Raw genomic sequence first — 25,858 nt, forward strand, 5'->3', positions numbered from 1 at the left:
CCACATACTGGAAAATTTCTCTGATTTTTTTTGACTGATTGCTGCTCACACTGCATATTTGCTTTCCCTTATATGAAGTCATCAAGCAGTGTGAATAGGTGACTACCATGAAAATCAAGCATTAACTACATAGACTTTTCAAAAATGGTTCTATGTCGTGAGTTAATATGTATGCAATGCAGATTGTAAGAAATGTGTTTGTGGAGAGACTGAACGAGAGAAAGTATGGATTGTAGGAAGTGCAATATATTATTAGACCAAGTTAATGAATGAGAAAAAGACTGAAAAAATAAAAGATGCCGTAAATGAAAGAAACAGAAATGTAACGAAAGCTAGTGAAACTGAGGGAGTGAAAGAATGCAAGAATGTAGAAGCAAAAGTTAGTGATAAGGGAGCAAAAGAAAGTATGAATGAGGAAACAGAAGCAGTAATGCACAGCATAACAAGAGGTAGTGAGACTACAGGAGTGACAGAGAGTGAAACTGTTGGAATGCAAGATTTGATGAAATGGCTATTGAAAATGAAAAATGAAATGAGAAATGTGGAGTGATATTAGGCATTTAGTGGAAACTAATGAAAGTGTGCAAACGAATAGAACGAAAGAAAAAAGGGTAAAAGACATGAAGAGTGATCTCAGGATAGCAGTGTATGGAGATTCCATTGTTAGAGGATTAATGAGAGAGTTCATAAGGTCTGCTATCCAGGAGGGAGAATGAGCAAGACAATTCAGGCACTGGACATGAGGAGAAAATTAGCAAGAGAATTAGTGATGATTGTGAGGATAAATGATTTAAGTAGATATAAGGAACATATAAGAGCAAATATCAGGAGGTTATTGAGAAGAGTGAAAGATAACAGTATAGTGGGAAAGGTTGTCAGTATGTTGCCAAGGTATGACGATGATGAATTCAGACGAAGAGTCAGAATCATGAATGTTATGCTAGTAGAGCTGTGTGAGAAGAAGGGAGTACAGTTTGTGGATGTATGATGCGTTTGAGGGAAGAATGGAATTAAACAGGCGTGATGGGTTGTGTTTGAATGGCTTTGGAGTGAGTGAACTGATTTCTTTGAGTAGCATTTTTTTGAAGGCTTCTTTAACATCATCAGCTGTGATGGGTCTATTGAATCCTTTCACATGTTGGAAGGATTCAATGAAGAAGGGTCTATCTTCCACAAATTGTAGCTAGCAGGTAATGTTTGGGTCATTATTATCAATGCAGTGATTCTGGAAAAAATTCAATATCATTTCTGTCAGTAATCGATCTTCCCCATTGACATGAATTCTGGTGACGGTTTTTTCTTTATGGCTTTTTGTTAACTCTCTGTTATGAAATGCAGCTGATGGAACTTTGCTAGTCTCTGATAGATCCTTATTTTGTGTTCTTTTTCTTTCATTTGTTTTAACATTTGCCTTTCAGTATATAGGTTGATGCTCCTGATGATGTTAGTGCTATTTATGCTATTGCACTGGTTAGCTGTGAACCAGCTCTTTCCTTGTACAAGCCTCTTAGCGTTACGCTTTTCTGATATGCATGTTCTTTTAACACCATTCAATCATTTTCCTTTATGGTTGTTTTGAACATGCCCATTTGTAAAGGGCTTGAATTTTGTCTGTAAAGGTTAATGGGAGGTTAGGCAAAAGTCTCCGGGGTCTGGAGCCTATTTCAATACTCATTATTGGCTGGAGTTTCAGCAAGACTGGCTTGTGGTCTACCACACTCATGCCATGATGCTTGCTTTGTAGTATTTTATTAAGCAGTGATGAGGAGATGTACCTGTCTATTCATGGAGCAGCACCTATGCAAATATAAAGGCAGATGTTGGGATAATTAATGCATCAAATGTCAGCTTACTGGACTCTCTCTCTCTCTCTTTAGACACTGTTCAAGATAACAGCACCCTTGATCTAGAGTTTCCTCCAACGTTGTCTAACTGTATAAACAACAACAAAAAAAAAGACACTAGTTAAGGATTGTGTTTGTACATTATACCAGTTAGTAATGTAAGATTAAGTAAGCAAGTAATATAGTAATCCAGAGGTTCCCAAATTTGGTCAATTTTCTGTATTCTTTTGTAGTTATCTTAATTTTCATATACTCTACTTTGAATAATATAATAAATTTGTAAATTTTGTTGACCTGGTTAGTCGAATACTACTTGCTAACCAACAGGCAGTGGGTTTGAATCCCCACTATGGACATGGATGTTTGTGAATGTCTTTAAGGGGGTATATAAATTTCACTGTCCAATGTGAGACTATCAATCAATCAGCACTTTTGGAAACCTGATGTGGCTTGAAAAAAAAATTCCATGTTTGCTATAAAGTAGGGTTTAAGCAGTGGCGCATCCGTGTATGTGGGGGGGGGGGGGGGGGGCAAGGAGTCCTGGTCCCCAAAAGGGAAAAAACACTGGAACATTTTCCAACAACCGTTTCCTAATTAAAATTCATTTTTTTTATTTATGTTGTGTCATTTTATTTCTATACTACTTATGAATTTTATTTATGTCTTTTATTCCTATACTACTTATGAATTAGCGGTCACATACGGTGGGAATACCCTATAGCTCTCGGGAATCACAGCTACTGTGAACGCAAGCCGAACAAAGTAGTGCTCGGGCAGATCAAGCGCTACTTCATTTGCCCAAGCAGGGTCAGAGGAGATCATGGATATCGTGTATTGGTGATCACTGCAGATGCTAAGTCATAGGTTGTATGCAATGTGTAGTGTGTATTCTCAAATCATCTACTCAACTTGGCCCTTCCAAGATTAAATCTTGAGTGCCCCCCCCCCCCCCAAAGATTAAATCCTGAGTGCACCACTGGGTTTAAGATTATCTAATTCTTAACCTACTCATGTTATTAACACTAATTTTTACATTAATGTAGTATAGGTCTATAACCTTTCATGGGTGATTTCACATAAAAATTTATAATTAAAAAATGAAAAAGCTATTAAAAATTTATAATTTAATAATTAAAGTTAAACTAAAAATTAATACTATATATATGTGTAATTATAAAATAGTTAAAGTACTTATTATAAGTTCATTATTTACATGACTTTTTAATCTCGTGGAAAGTTGCATACTTGGTATCACAAGACTAGATTGAAAAAGGAATACTTGAATAAGAAATCAAACCAGTCTCTGACAGAAAGAGTGAAACATCTGAAGTGGCAATGGGCTGGGCATACTGCTTAAAGACAAGACCAACGATGGATAAAAGAAATACTGAACTGGATTTCATTTGAGAAAAATGACCTCAACACTAGCCAAAATCATAATGGATTGATGACATCATCAGATTTTCAGAAGTGACATGGAGAAAGAGAGCCATTGATAGACAATCTTAGAATCATCTTAGAAATGCCTTCATCCAACAGTGGATTGAAAATGGCTAACAATGATGATGATATAATTTATGTAAAAATAAAACTTGAAATATGCCTTGTTTTCTGAAAAATTTTTCAATAACAGTTGTGCAAAGGATCCATTTTAGGAGAAACATATATATCTTATTCACACCCTTACCTTTTCTGGTTTCACAATGTACTCCTTGAAATCCATCCACACATGTACAGCTTCCATCATTTTTATTGCAGATACCTCCATTTTGACAGAGACAGTCTAAAAAGATAAAATATTATTTTGGTATTGATATCTATAAAAATATCCAAATACAAACAAATTTAACCCAAACAATATTTATCCTGCTTTAGAGACATCTGTAAATGGCAATATATTGAACATATGTTTGGTTTAAATGCCATATGAAGAGTGTTTGAAGAATTTGAGTTTAATCGGTACGAGTTTTATGTGCATTTCAGTATACTTGTTAAGAAGGGTAAAATAAAAATCTAAACTGATATTATAACGTCTGGATTTTTGCAAACAAGCAAGCTAAGACACCTCCAAATCAAAATATTAAAATGATTTGCAATTCTAATTCATTGCATAGAAAATAATTATTACAAATATTAGCATCATCTAGGGTGCAAAGTCCAACTCTACCTCCCCGTGATGCACCCTGGGGTGTTGGGAATCAAAACCGTTATCGGACCTGGACCCAACACCACTAACAGAGCTCTGGCACACTTCAGAACCCTGGGCAGGAGAAGTATATATGCGAACACAGTAAAGATGCCACTACAACAACAGAAACGGCCCACACTCACTTTTCTACTGCGGTGGTAAGGCACCGAGTGAGGCTAGGGATGCTAAGAATCTCGCAGATGAAAACAGACCACCTCTTAAATCTATGAAAATGAATCGGTACCCTCAATACTCTAACTTTGGCAAGAGACTACAGAATAGATTTATTAATCAAAGAACTAACCAATATCAACGAATATCCTGCTAGTGAAAGAAACAAAGAGATTGAAAGAACTGACAGCAAGATGGTACAATGGCTTACAGATACTCCTCGGAGCATCCTCAAACAGTGGCAAACAAGGCAGAGTGGGCTTTAGTGGCGAATTCTCCATGCTTGCTGCGCAAGCTCATTAATTGAGAAAGAAGTACTATTTATTTGTTAATAAATGCATGCATTTATAAGCATTCCATTTAAGCTTTTATTTTTATAGACAGAAGAAGACATCTTAAACTTGCGTGGCAATAATTGAGCTCATGTCATCTCACTCTGTTGCTTAAACACAGACCATACGCTGTCAATGTAGCTCTAGCCAGTGAGCTTCAGCCAGCCTTTACAAGTGTGCATGTTGCTTGGTAAAATTAAGTTACAACCAACTTTTTATGACAGTGTTATTGACCAGTTCATAAAGAAGAACCGTAGGGTAGAATTTGAATTCAAGTAGCTAAATTGAAAAAGATAGAATATCATTTGTAAAATAAATGTTGTATTTGTATGATTAAATGTACATAAATTTCTAAATACATAGTTTTAAATGGTCAGTACAGGCAACCCTTGTATAACACGATACTTATACAACGCGGTTTTGACAAAAACAGTCTAGAAATTGTAGTAACCTAACCCTTTATTTTTTCATATATTTTTCACCATGCGACTTAAAAATCAAATTTTATTTTCGTTAAATTTGTGTCTGCCCGTATCGCGCAGACACAAATTTATATTAAGGGAAACACCCTTTAGCACGCATGTACGTCAATTGTATACCGTATAAAGTGTTTATTGTTGAAAATTGTCTTCGTTTTCTGCCAGGAAAGCACATTAAAAATCATAAGTGTGTTATCTCAAGCTGAGCACTTTATTTTCTGGTGAGTTACATACATAATTAATATGTAATGCTTTTTTTATGTAAAAAAATTATTTTTATAGTAATGGCCACAAATTGCATTGAAAGGGAAAAAATGAATATTGAAACGAAAATTCGTCTCGAAGAAAAAAAATTAAAATCATGGATCTGTTGAAAAATGGAGAAAAACCAGTTGTTGTAAGGACTTTGAATTTAAATGAATCAACAATTCAAACAATCAAACACAATGAACATAAAATCCGAGAAAGTGTTTATTGCTGGGTCAATAGTAAGTGCAAAGCTCGTTGCTCGTGTATGCAATTTTCTAAGAGAAAAATCAAGAAGTCTCTAATGATCTGGAAAGAAGATGCACTCAAAAGAAAATTTCTTTGGCTGGAAATCTTATTAAACAAAGTTTATAAACATTTGTAATGCAGACCAGGTGTTCAATGCTGATGAATCCGGGTTATATTGGTGAGCTTAGATTTAAATATGCCAAAACGCACCTATATTTCGAAAAATAAAAGATCAGCTCCTGGATTCAAAGTTTCCAAAGACAGAATTACTCTACTGTTTTGTAGTAATGCATCAGGTGATTACATGACAAAACTAATGTTTATTAACTGATCCTCAAATCCTTGTGCTATGAAAGATTAAAATATGCACTTATTTTTATTTTGCCTAAAACATTTATGCATTATGTGTAATGAAGCTTAATTAAATTTGTAATTTTTATAATTTTATACTATGCATTTGTGTCATAGTTTATATGTTTTATTGACTTACATGAATTACCTGAATTAAATAAAAATATATTTTTGTTGGATATGTCATTGATGTTTATATAATTTTTTTTTTAAAAAAACCGATTTCGGAACATAACCCTACTTTTTGTTTGTGATCTTAGTCTCGCATAACGCGATTCATACACCACAGCATTTCTATGGAACTTAGCATCCGTGCTATATGAGAGTTACTTGTAATTCATTATTCCAATAATCAGATTTCAATCACACCTCTTACTCCCTGAATGATAACAAGAGCAAGAATGAATTTCAAGACCAGCATTTGCCCCTGGTGAGCTTCATTGTTAAATCTAAGCTCACCAAGTCGATCCTTTCTTGTAACATCATATCTGAAAGAATAGGTGTACTCGTAATTAGAATAGAGAACAATATAACAATAAAATTAATATCCTGCTGTGCTCCAACATCTGTAGCTGATAATCAAGAAATAGAAAATTTTGACATGAATCTTGACAGGGCCACCCCCCTAGGAATTTTGCTGCCCCATGCAGTAGCATATTTTGCTGCCCCTTCTCCCTTATTTTTCATATAGTTTATGCCAACTTTGCCTCCCCAAAAAAACTTGCTGCCCGTGCAAATGCATGTCTTGCACCGTTGGTAGAGCCAGCCCTGAATCTTGAACAGGCATTAAATTACAAGAAGTCAACATACACATTCGTTGGTGGTGACTTTAATGTCAAAATAGGATGTGAAAAAGAAAACAAAAAGTTTATAGGCTCACATGGCCTGGGAGAAAGAAATAGAACAGGAGAGAGAAGCTGAATTTGCTGCAGCTGAACAACTGTTTATCATGAACACTTTTTTTTCAACAAATATCCAGGAAGAAGATGGACTTGGAAATTACCGAATGGAGAGACAAAAAATGAAATTGATTACATTTTAACAGACTGTAAAAGACTGGTACAGAATGTTGGTAAAAGAGGCGAAACATACTTCAACATAGATTTTGACCACAGACTCCTCAGAGCCATTGTAAGAATAGACTACAAAAAAGAACAACATATCAGGGCAACATCAAACCACAAAAGACAACCCAAACAAATAGACTACCACAAGTTCAGGAAGTACATAGAAGAGACTGAATGGACTATTCAGAACTGTTACATAAATGATGACTATATTGACTTTATTAATAAATTCAATGAGTGCAAGAAAAATCAGAAATTCCTGTGAAACAAAAGAAAAGAGAACAACTCTCTCGTCTCAAACTATAGAACTACTGAAAAAGAGAAAAGAACTGAAGAAATCTGAAGAAAATTTTCTAGAATACAAAATTATCTGTAAGTTACTAAGGAAAAGAATTCCAGAAGACTACAAAGCTTTCAGGATACAAAAACTAAGAGAAGCAGTGCAGGCAAAAACCAGTATGAAAGAAATAGAGAAAGACTTAAATTTTAAACAGTCAATCCATCTACTTTACAGGATGAAAATGGAGAAAAACATACTAATAGAAAAAGGATAGAAAAAATTGTGCAAAATTTTTATAATGATCTCTATGCAATTAAGTGCCAAGTTTCAGAACCTATCATTCCAAAACCAAGCAATATACCAGATGTACTTCCAGAAGAAATAGAACATGCCCTTAAGAAAATGAGTAAAGGTAAAGCCTCAGGACTTGATCATGTTAAGGCTAAAGAAATCCAACAAGGTGGACCAATTATTTTCAAAGCATTGGCTGCCAGATTAACGTGGTACTTCAAAGAAAGAAAGATTCCAGAGGAATGGAAGACCTCAAAAACTATACTTCTATTCAAAAAAGGGAACAAGGAAGACAAAAAAAACCATCATCCAATCTGTCTACTCTCTCACATATATAAAATCATGAACAGAGTAATATTGAACAGAATCCAAAACACTCTTGAAGACAACTTCAGTAGAGAGCAGGCAGGATTCAGAAGAGGCTTCTCCACAATAGATCATATCCAGGTCATTTCACAACTAACAGAAAAATGCAGAGAATACCGAATCCCTCTATGTTTCCTCTTTATTGATTTTAAAAAAGTATTTGATACCATAGAACTCAATGCAGTCATCAGTGCCTTACTGGAAATAAATGTGGAACCCTACTTACATCCACATGATAAAAGAAATTAACAAAAATCAGACCACACAAATAACCCTATTTGATCAACCTATAAATATAGATATAAAGAGAGGGGTCCGTCAAGGCAATGTGATCTCCCCAAATCTATTTACCAGCACTTTAGGGATACATTCTGAAAAAAATAGACCTAAATGGAGGAATAAGCATAGATGGTGGAAAACTACAAATCCTTGTGTTTGCTGATGATCTAGTACTGATATCCCACAACCCAAAAGACAGAAGAAATGGGTGAAAAAATATACACAAACAGCAGTAAGATAGGCTTAGAAATGAATCTAGAAAAAACAAAATGGATCAAAAACATCTACACAAGTGACAGTCACCTATGTATTGATAACATCTCTCTAGAACAAGTTGACTCCTACAATTACTTAGGACAAACAATAAAAATGAATAACGATTTATCTGAAAAACTAGCAAAAAGAAAGAAAGCTGTATGGCTATCATTCAACAGACTAACAGAAACACTTACTGATCCAAATCTTGACATCTCTGTGAAGGCAAAACTATTTAATAGTGACATTCTTCCATCACTCACATATGGATCAGAAACATGGAACACGACAAGAAAAGAAGAAGAGATTCTCAGAATAACTCAGCATGCAATAGAATGCAGGATTTGTAACATCAGCAAAATGGAACATGTTAGAAACACAGAACTAAGAAAGAGATCAGGCATAAAAGATGTGGTAACTGCAGTATATGAAAGCAAGATGAGATGGGCAAGTCACATAGACAGACTCAGGGATAACAGATGGACATATAGAACACTCAACTGGCAACCAAGAATAAAGAGAAAACTAGGAAGACCACCTACAAGATGGGAAGATCCACTAGTGAAATCTATGGGTATAACATAGAAGAGAGAGGCTCAAGATCAAGATCGTTGGAGGCATCTTTGTGACCTGCACTCATGGAGAAATCCATGAGTGAAACACAGGTCCATCAAGGTAATCACGGTAATTAGCATCATCTAAATCTATGTACTTTGTAGATTATATAACCATGTAAACACATAAAAATGTAATATAAATTATAAGAAAACTGTTATTTGAAAACATCAACAAAATTAAAATAATTTTAACGTGGTTCAAAATATTAGAATAATGTGAAAAGAAATGCACAAAAATTGCAGTCAAAGGGAAACACTGTAATAATTAGTACCGTTCATAAATGGTTGGGCATATTATTTACTAGTGGTTCACAGTCTTTTTTTTTTTTTTTTTAATCAAAACATGCCCATATGGTCTGCAGACTAGAAACAAGTTCATTTTTTGTCTCTTGGGGCAACTTCTTGAAGACATTTCATCATAATTCCCCACAAATTCTCAATGGGGTTTAAATCTGGTAAGTTTGCCAGCCAAAGAATTACATTGATTTGCCTTTCTTTGAGCCATCTAGTAGTGGCCTTGGAAGTGTGAGAAGACGCTGAATCTTGCTGAAAAAGGAAATCACTATCACATAAATCTTCTGATGTCAGTAACATAAAGTACTCAAGAATTTCCACACTTTGGAATTGACTCTTTCATACACAACACACAGCCCACCTGGGCATTCTGCAGTCATACAAGTCCATACCGTGACAGAGATAGCAAATTTCACCAAACATTTCATGTATTCTTTATCAAATACTTCTTGCTTAAGATGTCAAACACATATCCTTGATGACCTTGGAATACACAAAACATACTTTCATCATTAAAAAAAGCATCTTTTTCCAGTCCTCTTGACCCACAACAGTCTTTGCTTACATTATCGCACTCTAGCTACCTTTTGCTTGGAATTCATAAGTGGCTTTGTCTTAGGCACAATGTGATTTGAAACCCAATTTGCGAAGTCGTCTCAATGTCATAGATTTAGACACATTCACACATAGTTCTTTCCATCTCCTGTAAAAGTACCTTACACTTTGGAAGTGGATTTTCTTCACAACATTCTTCAATCGCCTCTCATCTCTTGATATAGTTATCACCTTTTGACCACTATTGAAGCAATCATTTTGAAAACTCCAGTTATTAGAATAATATCGCAATACTCTGCTCACACTTGCTTGAGAACATTTCAATTTTTAGCTATAAACTGTTGAGCTTGGCCTTCTTTGTGTAGAGATACCACATAAGACTTCTTAGCTTCTGATATGTCACTCGTTCGACCCATGTTTAGAAAATGATTAACTGAAGTCCATGTGCAAACGATTCCTCACATACTAATCAGTCCTGCACATACTGAAATATATGCTATTTCTTTACTTTCTTCAAAATCCATTGGAAAATTTTGAAATATTCCAATATTTTGAACCACGTTAAAAATTATTCTAAATCTGTGAATGTTTCCAAAATTCTGTGTTCTTAGAATTTATATTGCATTTTCATGTGTTTACATTTATATAATCAAAGTAAGTAGATTTATATGATGCTAATTTATATTTGGTAATAATTATTTTCTATGCAATAAATTAGAATTGCAAATCATTCAACACATTTTCTTTGATTATTCTAATTTTTTGATTCAGAGGTGCAGTAACAATGCTACAGAATATTTGAAATAGACCAACACTGTTATGCATGCACAATTCAAGTAACTAACAATGCAATACACAGAATGTCTGAGATCTACTATGTTTTTGATGAAATATGACCAAAACTGATGTATTATCATACCTTGTTTCTTTTTACACTAATCATTGTAAGATTAAATAAGAAAAACTGATTTGTATAACATCAACTGAGTTGTATATCACCAGTTTTAACATTTTCAATGATTCTTTGAGAGACAGTTTCAAAGAATATGATTTACATATGATCTGCCTCAAACAAGATCTCAGAGGTCTTGCAATAAATATAATAAATTTAAATTGTAATCAATGTAACCATTTCTGTATGTTGCAATGATACTTGCTTGTTTTTCTCTGTTATATGCATCTCTATTTTTTCTCTACATTCTTGATGTGTTTTCTCTGCTTTTCTGTTGTGTTCTGACATGCATATTTCTCCTGACATGTCTGTTCCCCCCCCCACCACCACCACCAAATCAATTGAACTGATCTCAGATATTCCCAGCATTTATGAGTGTTGAATGGGGTGGCAGAGGCAAAGTAGATTTGCAATCTTGTTTACCTGGGAGAAAGTCTCTTTTATGCCTTGATCTCGATACCTCTGGGATCTTTTGTGGCAGATCAGATGTAAAGAAATCCTTGTCTGTTATCCCCTTTTGATGATAACAGACAAAATCTCAAAGATGTTGAAGGTCTAAAACTTAATTATTCACCACTCAAAAAAAAAAACAGACAGTAATACAAGCTCACTTGTTCATGTGGGATTTGTTATATGAAACAAACATGTGAAAAATTACTGAGAGAGGACTTATGTGGATAAGTATTTAATAGATGTAAAATTTGCACCATAGTATCAAAAGGATCTTCATACTTTCATGATCTCTAAACTTCAGTCTACTGTCAACCATCACTCCCAAATCTTGAATCTCATTCACTTCCTGAAGTACAGCACCATCAATATAGTACACAACCTTATATTTCTGCACTCCAAAATGCAACACCTTGCACTTATTAATATTAAAACTACAACCCCACTCCTCTGTCCAAGTCAAAATTATTTGAATAGACTTCTATTCAAATTAACATCATCACCACACAACTGAAGATCCCCAGTCAGTCCACATGATTTATCGTTTAGAAACAAGTTAAACAGCAGGGGGCATAAGAACAGAATCCTTGGGCAAGCCACTACTTACTGTTCTTTTTTGAGACTGCTCTCTGATACACAACTTGCCGGAATAGTTCAGAGAGCCGATATCTGATCCATCTAACCATTATACTATCTATTGCCATCCTGTGTGCAGCTTGTACATCAACTTATCATGTGGTAAACTATCATATGCTTTTGCAAAGTCCAAGAATATCACTGTATCCAGGGAGGTAGAGACTCATCGAGGAAGGCCACATACTACACACACACATACACACACACAAGCTATCATACTTATTCTTGAATTCATTCACACTGCTTGCACTCACAACATCCAAAAGCAATCCATTCCAATCACGCACTACCCTCTGAGAGAAAAATCTAGCCCTCACACCCTTCATTCTCAGCTTCGAAGGATGCCTTCTCATCCTTTCCCCACCCTCCATAAATTGAAAAATTCCATCAACTGAAATCCTGTATGACCCTTTCAGAAGTTTGTAAGTCTCAATCATTTGGGTAGTTCATGCCCAGGTGGTTCCCACTACCTGGGCACGAACTACCCAAACGTCACCATCTCTTTTAATCACTAAGTCTGGCTTACGAAAACCCGCAGAGGTCCTATGATGTTGTTCCACCGCAGTCTCCCAACCTTTGTTCGTAAAGCAATTGTTCAGAATGGAGACCACAGCATCATGCCTCCGCATGTGGACCCCATGGGTGCGGAAGCAACACTGGGCTATATGAGACAATGTCTCATTGCAGTGGCAGCCAGCCCTACAGTTTGAGTCGTCATACCCCATCGAGTTGTGCGGGCTCGAGTGGGCAGGGCATTGATCCTCATCCTGATAAGGTTAATATACTCGAAACCAGGGAGGAGTCTGGTGCCATCCCTTACCCAATCATGCTGCGGAGGCAGCAGATATGACTCTTTTAAAGGAGCCATCTACAGAACAGTGCAGCAGAGGTCCATTTCTTGTGTTCTGCAGGTGCTGACTCAATTAAGGTACCTTGATAATGGGACCAGCCTTCATCCCACCTAAAGTCTTCTTGTATTAATAGTAAGACGATAATTCTAGCTCCGCAATTCTGGACAGCCACAGGTGTGGGATCAGTCAGTCACCCATCATCTTATCCATGCTAATATTGTATAACCCAAACCTATTTTCTCCAATTTATGCAACAGTCTACCATGCTGTATTCTGCCAAAAGCCTTAGCAAAATCCGAAAGTTTCATGGTGTATCCATTCCCCTTGTCTAGTTGCATGGTAACATTGTTATAGAGTGTGAGCAAGTCGCTAAAACATGACTTTCCCTTAGTAAACCCATGTTGCTCATTGCAAAGTATAGATTCACTGTCATCCATTTCTGAATGCAGGCCCTAACCAATTTTTCCAAAATCTTCACCACCACTCCCGAGATACTAATTGGTCAATAGTTGGATATATCGATCTTTGCACCACCCTTGTGCAATGGGATTACCATACATGCCTTCCATTCCTGCAGAATATTCTGAGACTCATATTAAATATCTTGGACAAAAGGAATGGCCAGTTCAGCTGAACACACTTTTAGCACATGTGCTGGTATCCCATCAGTCCCTATTGTTGAATTCTTATTCAATTTGTGCAACAGCAGTAATACCTCGGTCTCACAGGCCTGCATTTCTTCATCTAGTGAAAAGGTAACAGTGAGCTCAATGTTGCATTCACCAGGCTGATAGTGATAAATGGGCACTCATTTTGTTAAAATGAGTGCCCATTTTAACAAAATGGGCACTCATTAACTGAACAACTTCTTCTGTATCTGAAATGTCATACCATTTGGAATGAGATTTCAGATGAGTTTTCTTTCATATTCATGAAAGAATATTGATTGAATTCTTGTGGATTGTCTTTAGCACGCAGAGACAGTTTCTTCTCACACTCAGACTTTGCTTTCCGTACAACAGTTGTGATTATTCTGGCCTGCTGCTTATAATGTTCATAACAGATGTCATCCTTATACAAATGGTATTCCTTCCACATTGTCCTTTTCTTAGGAATCTCTTGTTTAATAAGATTACACATCCATTTGACTCCTACTCTATTTACTCTTTGAACTCTCAGAACACACTCTGATATTGCATCATTTAAGTATTGTTTAAATGCTTCCCATGCACTGTCGATATTCTTTCCATCTAGCAACCAATCGAATTCCACTGAACTCAGTATACTCTTCAGTTGGTCATAATTTCCTGCTTTGTAGTTCAGCATGTAACCTTTTCTGAATGGAGCATTCATAAACTTAGTCGCTTCCCAAGTGAGTACCGCATGATCACTGTCACCAACTAGAGGCAGAATAGTTACGTCTTTAACTGAAACACCCTCTGACACTATAATCAAATCTAACACTCTTTACCCTCGAGTTCCTTCTGTCACATGCTGCTTGAGGAAGTTGGCCCGCAACAGCTCAATAAATGCATTTTCATTCTTCTCATGAGATTCTATATTTGGATAATTAAATACCCAATCAATATTTGGATAATTAAAGTCTCCCATTATGATTACTCTTTTCGTGCACATCTTTTCTATTTGGTGATGCATTTCTTCATCACTAGCAACCGATCCACCAGGTTTGTAACAACACCCCACTATGTAATTGATCTTGTTAGATTCCACCTCACACCAGATGGCTTCAAACTCATTGCCACACGAAATACTGTTAGCAGTAGTACTACAATCATAGGTCTCAACTCTAACTGGATTCAAGTCATCTGATATCATTAGCAGCACACTCCCTCCTCTCCTATCCTCTGTATCCTTCCTAAAAATACTGTACCCTTGACACTTGATACCAGTTAGTAGGTCTGATTCTGATAGCCAGGTCTCACTAATACCTACATGAGGTCACAACATATTGACTAAGGCAACAAACTCTATCCCTTTGTTTCTGATAAATTTCTATTCTTGTCAGGCAGACTGCAGACAAGACAATACAAAAGAACAAACAGGCTAGGAGTCTGCCTGACACAGTTGGACAACTTACAGATTTCTATTCTGTAATGCTTTACACACAAAAAAAAAGTTCGGACTCATCAAATGTGTGCAAAAGATGTCTACACACATTTGATGAGTCCAAACTGGACGAACGCAAACCCGAAATCATTCTCTCCTCAACATTTCCATGACAAAGACCATTCGTGTCATTAACACAGTTATATAACATTGTCGCTCTTACATTCACACCATTCTTCCCCTTTATAATTTAGTTTACTGACTCTCTGTGTTAGGTCTCATACCAGTTATTAGTTTTTCTAGACTCCTGATACCAAACACATTCAGGTGTAGGCCGTCCCTCTTATACAAATCCAGTCTTCCCTCAAACTCACTCCACAGATCCAAAAACTTGCATCCATTGCTTCGACACAGCCTACACATCGAATAGTTTGCCATTATAGCCCTTCTTCTTAATTCATTTTTATAATAGCGAGGTAAAATACTGATGATTTTCACTTTCTCACTCTTTACTCTTGCTTCTTCCAACAACCCTTTCGTGTCCTCTCTCATACTGAACTTATCACCAGTTAAGTCGTTTGTACCAACTACAACTACAATTTCATTTACTTTTTTCTCTTCTGTTTTTGAATTGCTTGCATTAGATTTTTAATTTTCGCTCCAGGAAAACTCGATATTATAACTCGCTCATTTATAGCATGTTTTATTATAGAATCACCATACCAAATAACTTCTTTCTTTTTACTAACAACATCATTTACCTGATTTCTGTTATTTCCTGACTTACCTGTTAAAACTGTTCAGAGATTTTCATGTGAGTGTGTTTTTGATCTGCTGTGAGCAAGTGCGGCACCCATCTTGCACAAAGCTTTTTCATTTGCAATTCTTCGTGCAAAATATATCCTACACGTTCTTTTTAAATCCCTATAGTCTCAGCAATTTCACGCACTTTGACTTGATGGTCATCCATAATACCATATCATGCACTGATCAATGATCATGTGAAGGACATCTTCACATGATCCATGTGAAGATGTCCTTCACATGGATCATCTTCAAGGCTAGGTTTATGGCCATAAACTTTTATAGAACTTCTGACCACCCTTGTATTTTAACAACTAAATAACTGAATATCTATCCACAATTCACTGGAAGTATCAATAACAATAGTGCACTAAATTATATTCTTGTGTGTGGCAGCTTATCTTGTGGAGAGGTATTTTGCCTTCTTTCCACAGCAGTGAAAACACACACACACACACGCACGCACGTACACACACACACACACGCACACACACACACACACACACACAGCAGGTCCCAACCTATAATCTAGTCATTTCTTCAGAGCTTTATTTAAAGGATCAGAGAGAGAGAGAGAGAGAGAGAGAGAGAGAGAGATGAAAGTTTTTCCACTTAGTTAGACTACCAGACTGGTTTCAAACTTTATTGAGGTATCATCAGTGGGAGTCAGACCCAGAATAGATATCAAGGTTGAAATAATGCAGAAGTTATATATTTCCCATATACAAGTAGTGAAAAGGTGTATCATCTTATTATTAAAATACCCTTGATCAGAGATAGCAAGTGACATGAAGTCATTAGCCTCTATATACAAGTAGCCCAGTCGTGAAGATATTTCATGTGCAAACTTTGTTTACTTACACCTGGATAAAGGATTAAACCAAGAATATAATTTCTCGTCATCTTTAATATATAATATATCATTCAGGCATATACAACATATATAAATTATCAATATATCACACCCATCTGATAAAAAAATTTGGGAATTCATCAGCAGATTTCTGACTTTCTTTCTTCCCTCCACTAAAGCTGAGAATTTAAGTGAAAGGGATATGTTGAAAAGAATATATGACTAAATATACTATAAGAACAATCCAAATGGATGAAAAATAAATAAAATTACAAAAATACTTTTTATCTATTCGGTTTTGTCCATTCAAGGATTTCCATATCATCTTGAATTAATAAAACTGAAATTATGATGCAATACAAAAATGATCTTACCACCACTGCACCAAAGCCCATATTTGTTAGGAGGGCAAGTTATACATTGTTCAACACCAATTTTGCATTCCTGGCATCGAGCATAATTTGGACAGACAATTTCAGGTTTCTTGTCATTACATGGCTTACAGCTATTTCTCCATCTATAGAAGTAAGTACATCTGCAAAGAAAAAAATTAAGAATAATAGAGTGATGTGTAAGTTCTATATGATTAACTATGTACTGTTGGCACTAACAACCTACTGCTCAGAAGGCACTGGTTAGGCCAACTGATTGCTAAGCAGGATTGTCTGAAATATGTCAAGTGGGACTTATTTTATAAAAGCCTATAATAATATAGCATCCCAAGGCTGCTCCTGATCCTTAATACATTGCAAAAATCATAAGATCTGTCTTGATATATTGGTTACTTGTCTGTTATCTTTCATTTGTAGGAATAGCAACCAGTGTTATATAAATAGTGCTGTATAGACCACCAACCTGGGAATAGTCCAAGATGCAGTGGAACAACAACATATAGCTTTAGCTGGAAAGACCTATATTCAAATTCCATTAAGGATACAAGAAACTTTCTCCACTTCTTTTCAAATGAAACTAACACAGTTCGTTACTTATATATATATATATATATATATATATATATATATTTATATATTTTATATATATATATTATTATATATATATATATATATATATAATATATATATTTTTTTTTCACATTTGACGTCCGTAGATGTCGTATGGTCACTGCCGTACCTCACATGGTTTTGGCAATGATGTCTTCTGTTAGAATAAGTGGTAGGGTCACAGATTCCCTTTCCACACCAAGTTTGTAGGACAATTGCAAACATCCATGTCAAGGCGGGATTCGAGCCCGCAGCCTCTTGGTTGGAGAGCGGACACACTATATATATATATATATATATATATATATATATGTATATGCGTGTGTGTGTGTGTAATGAACCTATATATAATAGACTCTGCCTTAGTTTCAGTCCATTGTGCACACACACACATACAAAGAAACAAATATTAAGGAGAAGGAAAGCTCTGAAAGTTACGAATTCCATATATACACTGACAGAAGCAAAACTGGAGGGAATTATTATTATTATTATTATTATTCAGGCCTCCATAAAGTCAAAAGACTCATCGTGGGAGGTCCTTCCTAAGAAGCACAAAGTCTATCAAGACTCATTGAGGGGAGGTCCCCCCCCCCCCCCCAAGAAACACAGAGTCTATCATACCACTCCTTAAACTCATTGACCAAATCGCTCTCACCACTCCATCAGGCAATGCATTCCATGGTTCAACCACCCTCCATACAAAGAAACCACTCCTCACCCTCTTGCTCACAATTTCCTTTCATAACTTCCAGGGATGGCCTCTTGTCATCACTCCTTCCTGCTGTTCAACCAAGCGAAAGAACTCCCCAGTGTCAACATTGTAACCACCTCTCAACAGTTTAAAAGTCTCAATCATATCACCTCTTCTTCTTCTATCCAACAAACTCTGCAGTTGACATTCCCTCAGCCGATCCTCATAACTATCATTGTATAGTTCTGAAACCATCTTTGTTATCTGCCTTTGTACCCTATCCACAGTTAAATTATCCCCTTCAAATCCTGGGGACCAAATCTGAGAACAATAGGCTGTTCTTTCATTGCATATAACAGGCAATCCATTATACAAGAACGCTGCTCTAGATTGCATCCTCTCTGTTCCAACAACCAAGCAGAACAACTTGCTATAGTTCATTCACTTATATATCTCCAGGAATTAAAAGTCAACACCTCTCATTAAAAGACAGCAACAATTTACAGTGACAGTAGAGGCACTATAGACGGCATAAAAAACCAGAACAACCATATAGCGTTAATAGAACAGACAAGAAAGCTAGTTTGGAATATCACTCTATTAGGATGGGAAATCAAGCTCTGCTGGGTGAACGCACATACAGGGGTTGCAGGAAACGAGAAAGCGGATCAATTGGCTAAAGAAGCAGCTAGAAACGAGTTACCAAAAGTACTCGAAATCTGCTATAAAAACACTTGTAGAAGAAAGAAGCCTAGACTTGTAGGAAGAAGAATGGAAAAAATCAATAAATGGATCATCAACACAAGAATTCTTTTCTAGCATCAGAAGCAGACTCCAGCTGAAAAAACACGCCATTTCTTCAAGTTTAACCACACTACTAACGGGACATGGAAAACTAAGACACTACTCACACAGATTCCGTATCCTGGAATCACCATCATGTATTTGTAGTTCACAACTCCAACAGACTGTTGACCATATACTTTACAACTGCCAGCTACTGGACTACATACAGATGCCCCTAATGCAACAAGTCATTACTTCTGGAGACAAGTGGCCAGTGTCAAAACAGAGACTAATCGAACAGTATTAACCTCAGAACTAATTAAATTTGCCAATAAGATTAACTATCAGTCATTGTAAAGTAACATAAATTACTGATATTCTATGAATTATAGTGTAAATATATGTATATATAAAAATATAAATATAAATATGGATACAAAAGTCAAAAGTCGGAATATGTACATATAGATGGAAAAATATAAATGTAAATATGATTATTAATACAAAATTAGAAATGTAAATGTTAATCAGTACTTGGAAGCTACATGTAATATATGCATTGTATGCAATGGAGCATGCAGGAATAAATTACCTCCTGGTAGCGTTACTATTGGGAGGAAAATGCAAAAAAAAAAAAAAAAAAAAAAAACAGCAACTCCCATACCTATAATCTAGTCGTTTCTTCAGAACTTTATTTAAATGAGAGAAATGAAGAAAGTTGTTTATGCTAAAACATAAATTGTTAGAAGAGAAACAATCCAATACAAATTAAATGAGACTACAGTAACACATAGCATGAGTCAGCTGCCTCTTTGTAGGGTCTGTAGGTAATTGTTAATTGTTAAAGCTAAACTGTGATGCACTAAGGGATTTAAGTTGTGATTTCCAGACATCATTTTGGATTTAAACAATGGTTCCTCAACAGAAACCATGGCTTCTGTTGAGGAAGTCACTTGTGGATTCTTTAATGTTGAGAAAAAAAAGTTTTCTTCTGAAGAGGGTATGGTGGCTGGCTTTATCCCAGTTAATTGTGGGATTAGTAGTAGTATACATATTGATAACATTAGGTGTTGATTATTTATAATAGTGCTTTATGGTATAAATAACAATAAAAGGAAAAAAACATAATTAATTTATTGAAATTATTAATAGAGTGCTGATTTTCTACCTAACTTCTTTAGATCACAAATTGCAATGGTGAGAAGCATGACATGCAACTCCCTCTCTCTCTCTCTCTCCAAAACATCCCCTTGAAAACCAGGCAATGAAATCTGTGCACAGTAATCCAAATGTAGCCTGATCAAAGCCTTATACAAGGGAACCATAACCTCTTTGCTTCTGCATGTCAATGTCCTTCTCATTATTGCCATAATCCAATGTAATGTTCTTACAATTTTAGCAGTGCGATCCCTAAATTTCAAGTCTCTATCAATGATCCCTCCTAGAACTCTTATCTCTTCCATCCTCAAAATTTCTCTATTAACTGAATACTCTGCATCCCAACCTCACCTGCCAAATTTTGCAACAGTAAACTGATAGCACTACTCACTTGTCCACTTACATAGTGTTTTGAGATTCTTCTGCAAGGTCACATCTGCTCTAATTTTCATAGTTCTTTCCAACTTTGAATCATTGGCAAACAGCTGCATATATATCCAATTAAGCAAGTCCCAATGTCAATAACATAAAAGTTAAACAATAATGGTCCCAAAACAGATCCCTGTGGCACTCCACTAGTGACCTTCCTCTTTTGAGATACCACTCCTCCATACACAACCTGATGATACATAACTGACAGCCAAATAGCTATCCAATTCACTAGTCTGTGTCAATTTAGCTGCTAGCTTGTCATGTGGTAGGCCATCAAAGGTGCTTGAAAAATTCAAGTGCACCACTGTATATGCATCTCCTTTATCTAATGAATTTTCACCTTGTTGTAATCAGCTAAAGCATGAAATCCACCTAACAAACCCATGCTGACAATCATAAAGAATACTGTATTATCAACCCATTTCTTAATCCTAATCCTCATCAACTTCTCTAAGTGTGTTGTTACAAAAGTTATTTGTAATCCCTGAAGATGTCTCGGTGACTGAGACGAAATATTGGAAACATTAAAAGTAGTTTTAATCCTTTCTCAGTGCTGAAAATATTCCATTAACCCTCCAAATGATGACCTTAACAACTCCAGACATACAGATTGGCCTATAATTTATGGTCTTAGTCTTATCCCACTAACCCTTTGTGAAGTAGAACCAATTTTTCTCTGTTTCTATCCCTTTGAGACATGTGCTGTTGCAAGAGACATGTTAAACAGGTTGCCAAAAGTGCTATTAATTCCAGAGAGCAAGACACGTGGTGATATATTGTCATGTCCTACTCCCTTATTAACATCAAGTTTACTTAATTCCTTATATATGCTCATTCACCATCAGTCCCTCATGCACTATTCCCTCTACACACCAGCTTCTCATGATGTTGCCTTGATGAAGATAAAATACACTGATAAAATGATCATTGAATACTTCAACTATATCCTCTGCATTAGTTATCAATCTGCCAGTTACCAACTAGCATCATCTTCCCATAGTCATTTTTATTTCTACCACCCACATATCAAAAGAACTCACTAGGATTTTTCTTAGCTTGATTAGCTAATTTCTTTTCATACTCACTTCTGCAGTCTTTACCAATCAAGATAAAAATCACCTTTCTGGCCTTCTGTTTTTTTATTCTTCATGGAACTTATTACCAACATTCATTTAGTGTTGCCTTCACAGTGCCTTCTTCCAGATTTCACACTTAATCTTTTCATTAATCCATCTATTTTATTCCTATCTTATTTAGTCTTTTGACCTTTGAAATACACTCAAACACTGCTGCTGTTAAATAGCTCTTTATCAATGTCTGAGCAGCATCTGTCTCCTTTCCAGTCAACTCTTTTTTCTATGCTATAGCTCTCAACTGTCTCCTAAGCTTTTCATAATCACTGGTCTTATAGTTCCACATATATCTATTCTTCAGAGATGTTCTCATATAACTGGCAACAACCTAGGTGCTCACTTCATGGTCACTCTCACCAGTCAGGGGAAGATTTGATACTTCATTAACAATCGCATCCTCTGATGATATGACCAGATTCTAAGACTCTTAACCCTCGTGTGCCCTCCATTACATATTGCCTAAGATTATTGTCTCTTAAGAACTCAAGAAATTCATTCTCCTTATTCCTTAATACTATCTTTGCATTCCAATCAATACTGCCATAATTGAAATCACCCTTCACTTACTCACTAAGCCAAGTTGCCTATACATTATTGGTTTCTGCCTTCCACATTTCTCAACATATAGCAACACCAAACCAAATATGTTATTCTGTCAACCTCTACTCACACCATACTGCTTCAAAACCACTTCCACTTTTTCCCCTTAAATCTCAACTCTGTGTAGACATACTTCCATAGCTATCATTAGCAGCAGCACTCCTCCTCCTCCTTCTCCCTTCTTGCCCTTCCTAACTTGATGAAATATCATATCCTTCCATTTCTATTCCCATCAAAATATTCTCATCTAAACCCTGTTTCACTTATACCAACTACAATATTTTCAGGCAAATAAACTCAATCAACACAGCAATTTCATCTCTCTTATTTCTGATGGTTCTGTCATTCATAAATAAGCATAACAATTAATTTCTTGGTCTATAACCAGTTCTATCCATGCTTCCCCTCATCTGTTAATTCACCACACTAGCTTCTGTCAGCTCACCTTTTGTCCTTTGTACCCCCAAGTATTCCAGGCCATTCCATTCCAATGCTGACCATATCCCATACATACATTCATTACTGCTTTCTTACAATCAGAATCTACTCTCCTTACATTGCATCTCCCTTATCTTTCTTCCTTTTTTACAATCAGAATTTACTCTCCTTACACTGCATCTCCCTTATCTTCCAGGTTCACCCTATATCCCTGTCCAACTTGAATTCTTGTTCTCGCATTCTCATCTCCATTCACAATCACATTAATATTGCCTCATCCACTCTCCTACTTATTTACATCACACTTATGCTGATATCATGCATGCATCACTCATTACATCTCCTCATAGCAGTGGCTTTTCCAGATGACTCACTCCAAAACCATTCAGATGCAGTCCATCACTCTTATAGTTACATTCATCCCTCAAACTCATCCCACACATTCACAAACTGCACTCATCAGATGGTGTGGAATACCCACAACAACTATCTTTAACACAATACCTATCATACGAACACAGCCATGGGATTAGATGGAATATTGGCCAGTGTATAACAAGGATTGTAATACATGTAATACAATCCAACAACAACAACAATTACAAGAATGTGCAAGGGAATCATCAGCTCCTCTGTCCGAGCTGTTTAAGCCACAGTACTGGGAAGCTGGCAATTGAGTGGAAAAAAGGCAAAATAGTCCTGCATAAAAGAATCCAAGACATAGGCCAATCAGCATCTCAGAAGTGATGGTTAAGGTATTGGAGAAATTGTTGTTGTCCAACCATGTTGTCACTTATAAGAGCATCCCATTCCTAATACACCCAGTCCTGAATTCCGTCTTTCAGAATTCAGAACTGGGTGTATAGGAATGGGATGCTCTTATAAGGGACAACATGGTTTTGTGAAGGGTAGGTCTTGCCTTATTAATTTGCTTACTTATTATAATAAAGTGACAGTGGAGTTGGATAAGGGAAATGGTTACTTGGTGATACTGCTAGCTGCAAAGGTATTTGATAGGATTCAACAAGAAACTCTATTCCATAAATTGGAACAAATGGGGATGGATATGAATCTGGTGATTTGGATTAGAAGATGGATGATAGACAGATATCAAAGAATGGTTTATGGAGGAGTTGAGTTCAGGAGAAGGCAGGACACCAGTGATGTGCAATGAGGCTCAGTACTTGGTCCTCTGTGGTTAATGTGTACATCAGTGATATAGAAAATGATTTGATAGGAAATATTCAGCTGATGATGCAAAAGTGGGAAGGTAAATGAAGTGGTAAATGAAGGTGATGCAGAGATTCTGCAGAAAGACTTAAATAGACTAGCAGAACGATTTAAAGTATACATATTTGGTCGTTTTATAATAGAAATACAATTTTATTAATACAGACCATTTTAAAATAAAACTTATATTAAAGCCCACCAGTTTTTCCAGCAGAAATTGTATTTCTATTATACTGCTGGCAAAACTGGTAGGCTTTAATATAAGTTTTATTTTAAAATGGTCTGTATTAATAAAATTGTATTTCTAAGAAGAAGAGATCTCAAGCTGTGTACTATATTGATGGAAATGAACTGCAGGAAATTGATGAGGGCAGGGACTTGGGGATGATTATGGACAGAGGAGTTGAAGCTTAGCCAGCACATCAGATTACGTGGTTGTTGAAGAACACAAAGCAGGAATAGAGAAGTTATTATATCCCTATATGAGGCTTGAATAAGGTCACATCTGGACTACTGCGAGCTGATCTGGATACTGGGATTTCATGGGGATGAAGAAGTTGTGGATTGTGGAAAGGATCCAGAGGCAAGTGACAAAGATGTAGCAGGTCTATGGAATGTTCCATGTAACAGTCTGAGGGCTTTAAAAACAAGCTAATAGACAAAATAGAGGAGACATGATAAAAGCATATAAGTTATTAAAGGGATTTTATAGGATTGATACTGAAGACTTTTCAGTACATGGCAGGAAGGAAGAAGAAGAAGAATGAGGGAGTCTCCCATAGAAATTATGCAAGAGCATGGTTAGCAAGTGTATTAGGACTAGAATTTTTGCTTGGAGTGTGGGAGTGAGTGAAATGGGTTGCAGAGGTGGTTGTGAGTGCTTCATCAGTGAATGAGTTTAAGGAGAGGTATGACAGGTATTGTGTGAATAATTGATCTCCCGTAATGAGACTTTTGACTCCATGGAGATACTTTTATAATAATATGGCGGGGGGGGGGGGGGATCTGGAAAGTTCTAATAAAAACCTAGAACAAAATGATATTAAAGCAATTGATATAACCAAAAGAAAGAACTTACTAGTGGCAGAGTTACAAAGGTAACTTTTATTTTTAATGTTGCCCAAACACGAGAGGGTGGTTGATCAACTTATAATACATTAGTACTGTATATGGGTAGTGGGTTGGAAAAGGAGGTACTTATTCACATTTGATTTAAAGGACTGTATATTGTATTCCTTGGGGAACACAACAGGGAGAAGACTGTTCCACAGTATAGCAGTTGCAGGGATGAAAGGGGAGGAAAAGAGAAACTTGTTCTGTGGGTTTCAAGGTGCACTGTGAAGAGAAGTTGAACAGCAGCTGCATGTGTTCCAACGAGCTTAGCACTGAGTGGAGGAATTATTTATGTTATTTCAGATGAGCATTTCCCATGGAAATATTTGTAGAATATACATACTGCAGAAACCATACGTCTGTGTGAAAGTGTAGGGGAAGAGAGTTGGTAAGAGATGGGTCATTAATAACTCTAATTGCTCTCCTCTGTATTGAATCAAGTATTCTGAGGGAGCTTTTGGGGGGGGCATCCATTATGTGAGAGCAGTATTCAATAGCTGGGCAGATTTCTAATTTGTATAAGGTTAACAGATGTTCAGGGGTGAAGTAGCATCTTGAGCGGAAAAAATCCTAGTTTTTTTGAAGCTGAGGATGCAATGGTTCTGATGTGTTTATGCCAGGAGAGGCTTGATATCAGGGTAATTCCAAGAAGAGAAATCTCAAATTGTCTGGAAATTTGGGTGTTGTTAAAATAATACTGGGCAAAATGGTTCTTTTTTTATGAGAAATAAGACAGTGCTGAGTTTTATTAGCATTTAAATTGACAAGGTTATCGGAAACCCAATGGAGGATGGCT

At 36.2% G+C, this 25,858-nt stretch overlaps 1 protein-coding gene across 1 annotated transcript in view; it reads right to left on the reverse strand.

Moving 5' to 3' along the window:
* Positions 1-25,858, reverse strand: part of LOC150108245 (clotting factor C-like) — a 368,054-nt gene that overhangs the window by 302,465 nt on the left and 39,731 nt on the right. The window contains exons 3-4 of the mRNA XM_090415698.1: positions 16,852-17,012; positions 3,532-3,627 (exon numbers count right to left, since the gene is read on the reverse strand). Coding sequence (XP_090271824.1) covers positions 3,532-3,627; positions 16,852-17,012 — 257 coding nt within the window. The remainder of the gene's footprint in view (positions 1-3,531; positions 3,628-16,851; positions 17,013-25,858) is intronic.

The sequence above is a fragment of the Typopeltis vanoorti genome, chromosome 3 (genome assembly GCF_054136105.1).
Source record: "Typopeltis vanoorti isolate ZY-2024b chromosome 3, IOZ_Tvanoo_1.0, whole genome shotgun sequence".
Classification (NCBI taxonomy): Eukaryota; Metazoa; Arthropoda; class Arachnida; order Uropygi; family Thelyphonidae; genus Typopeltis; species Typopeltis vanoorti.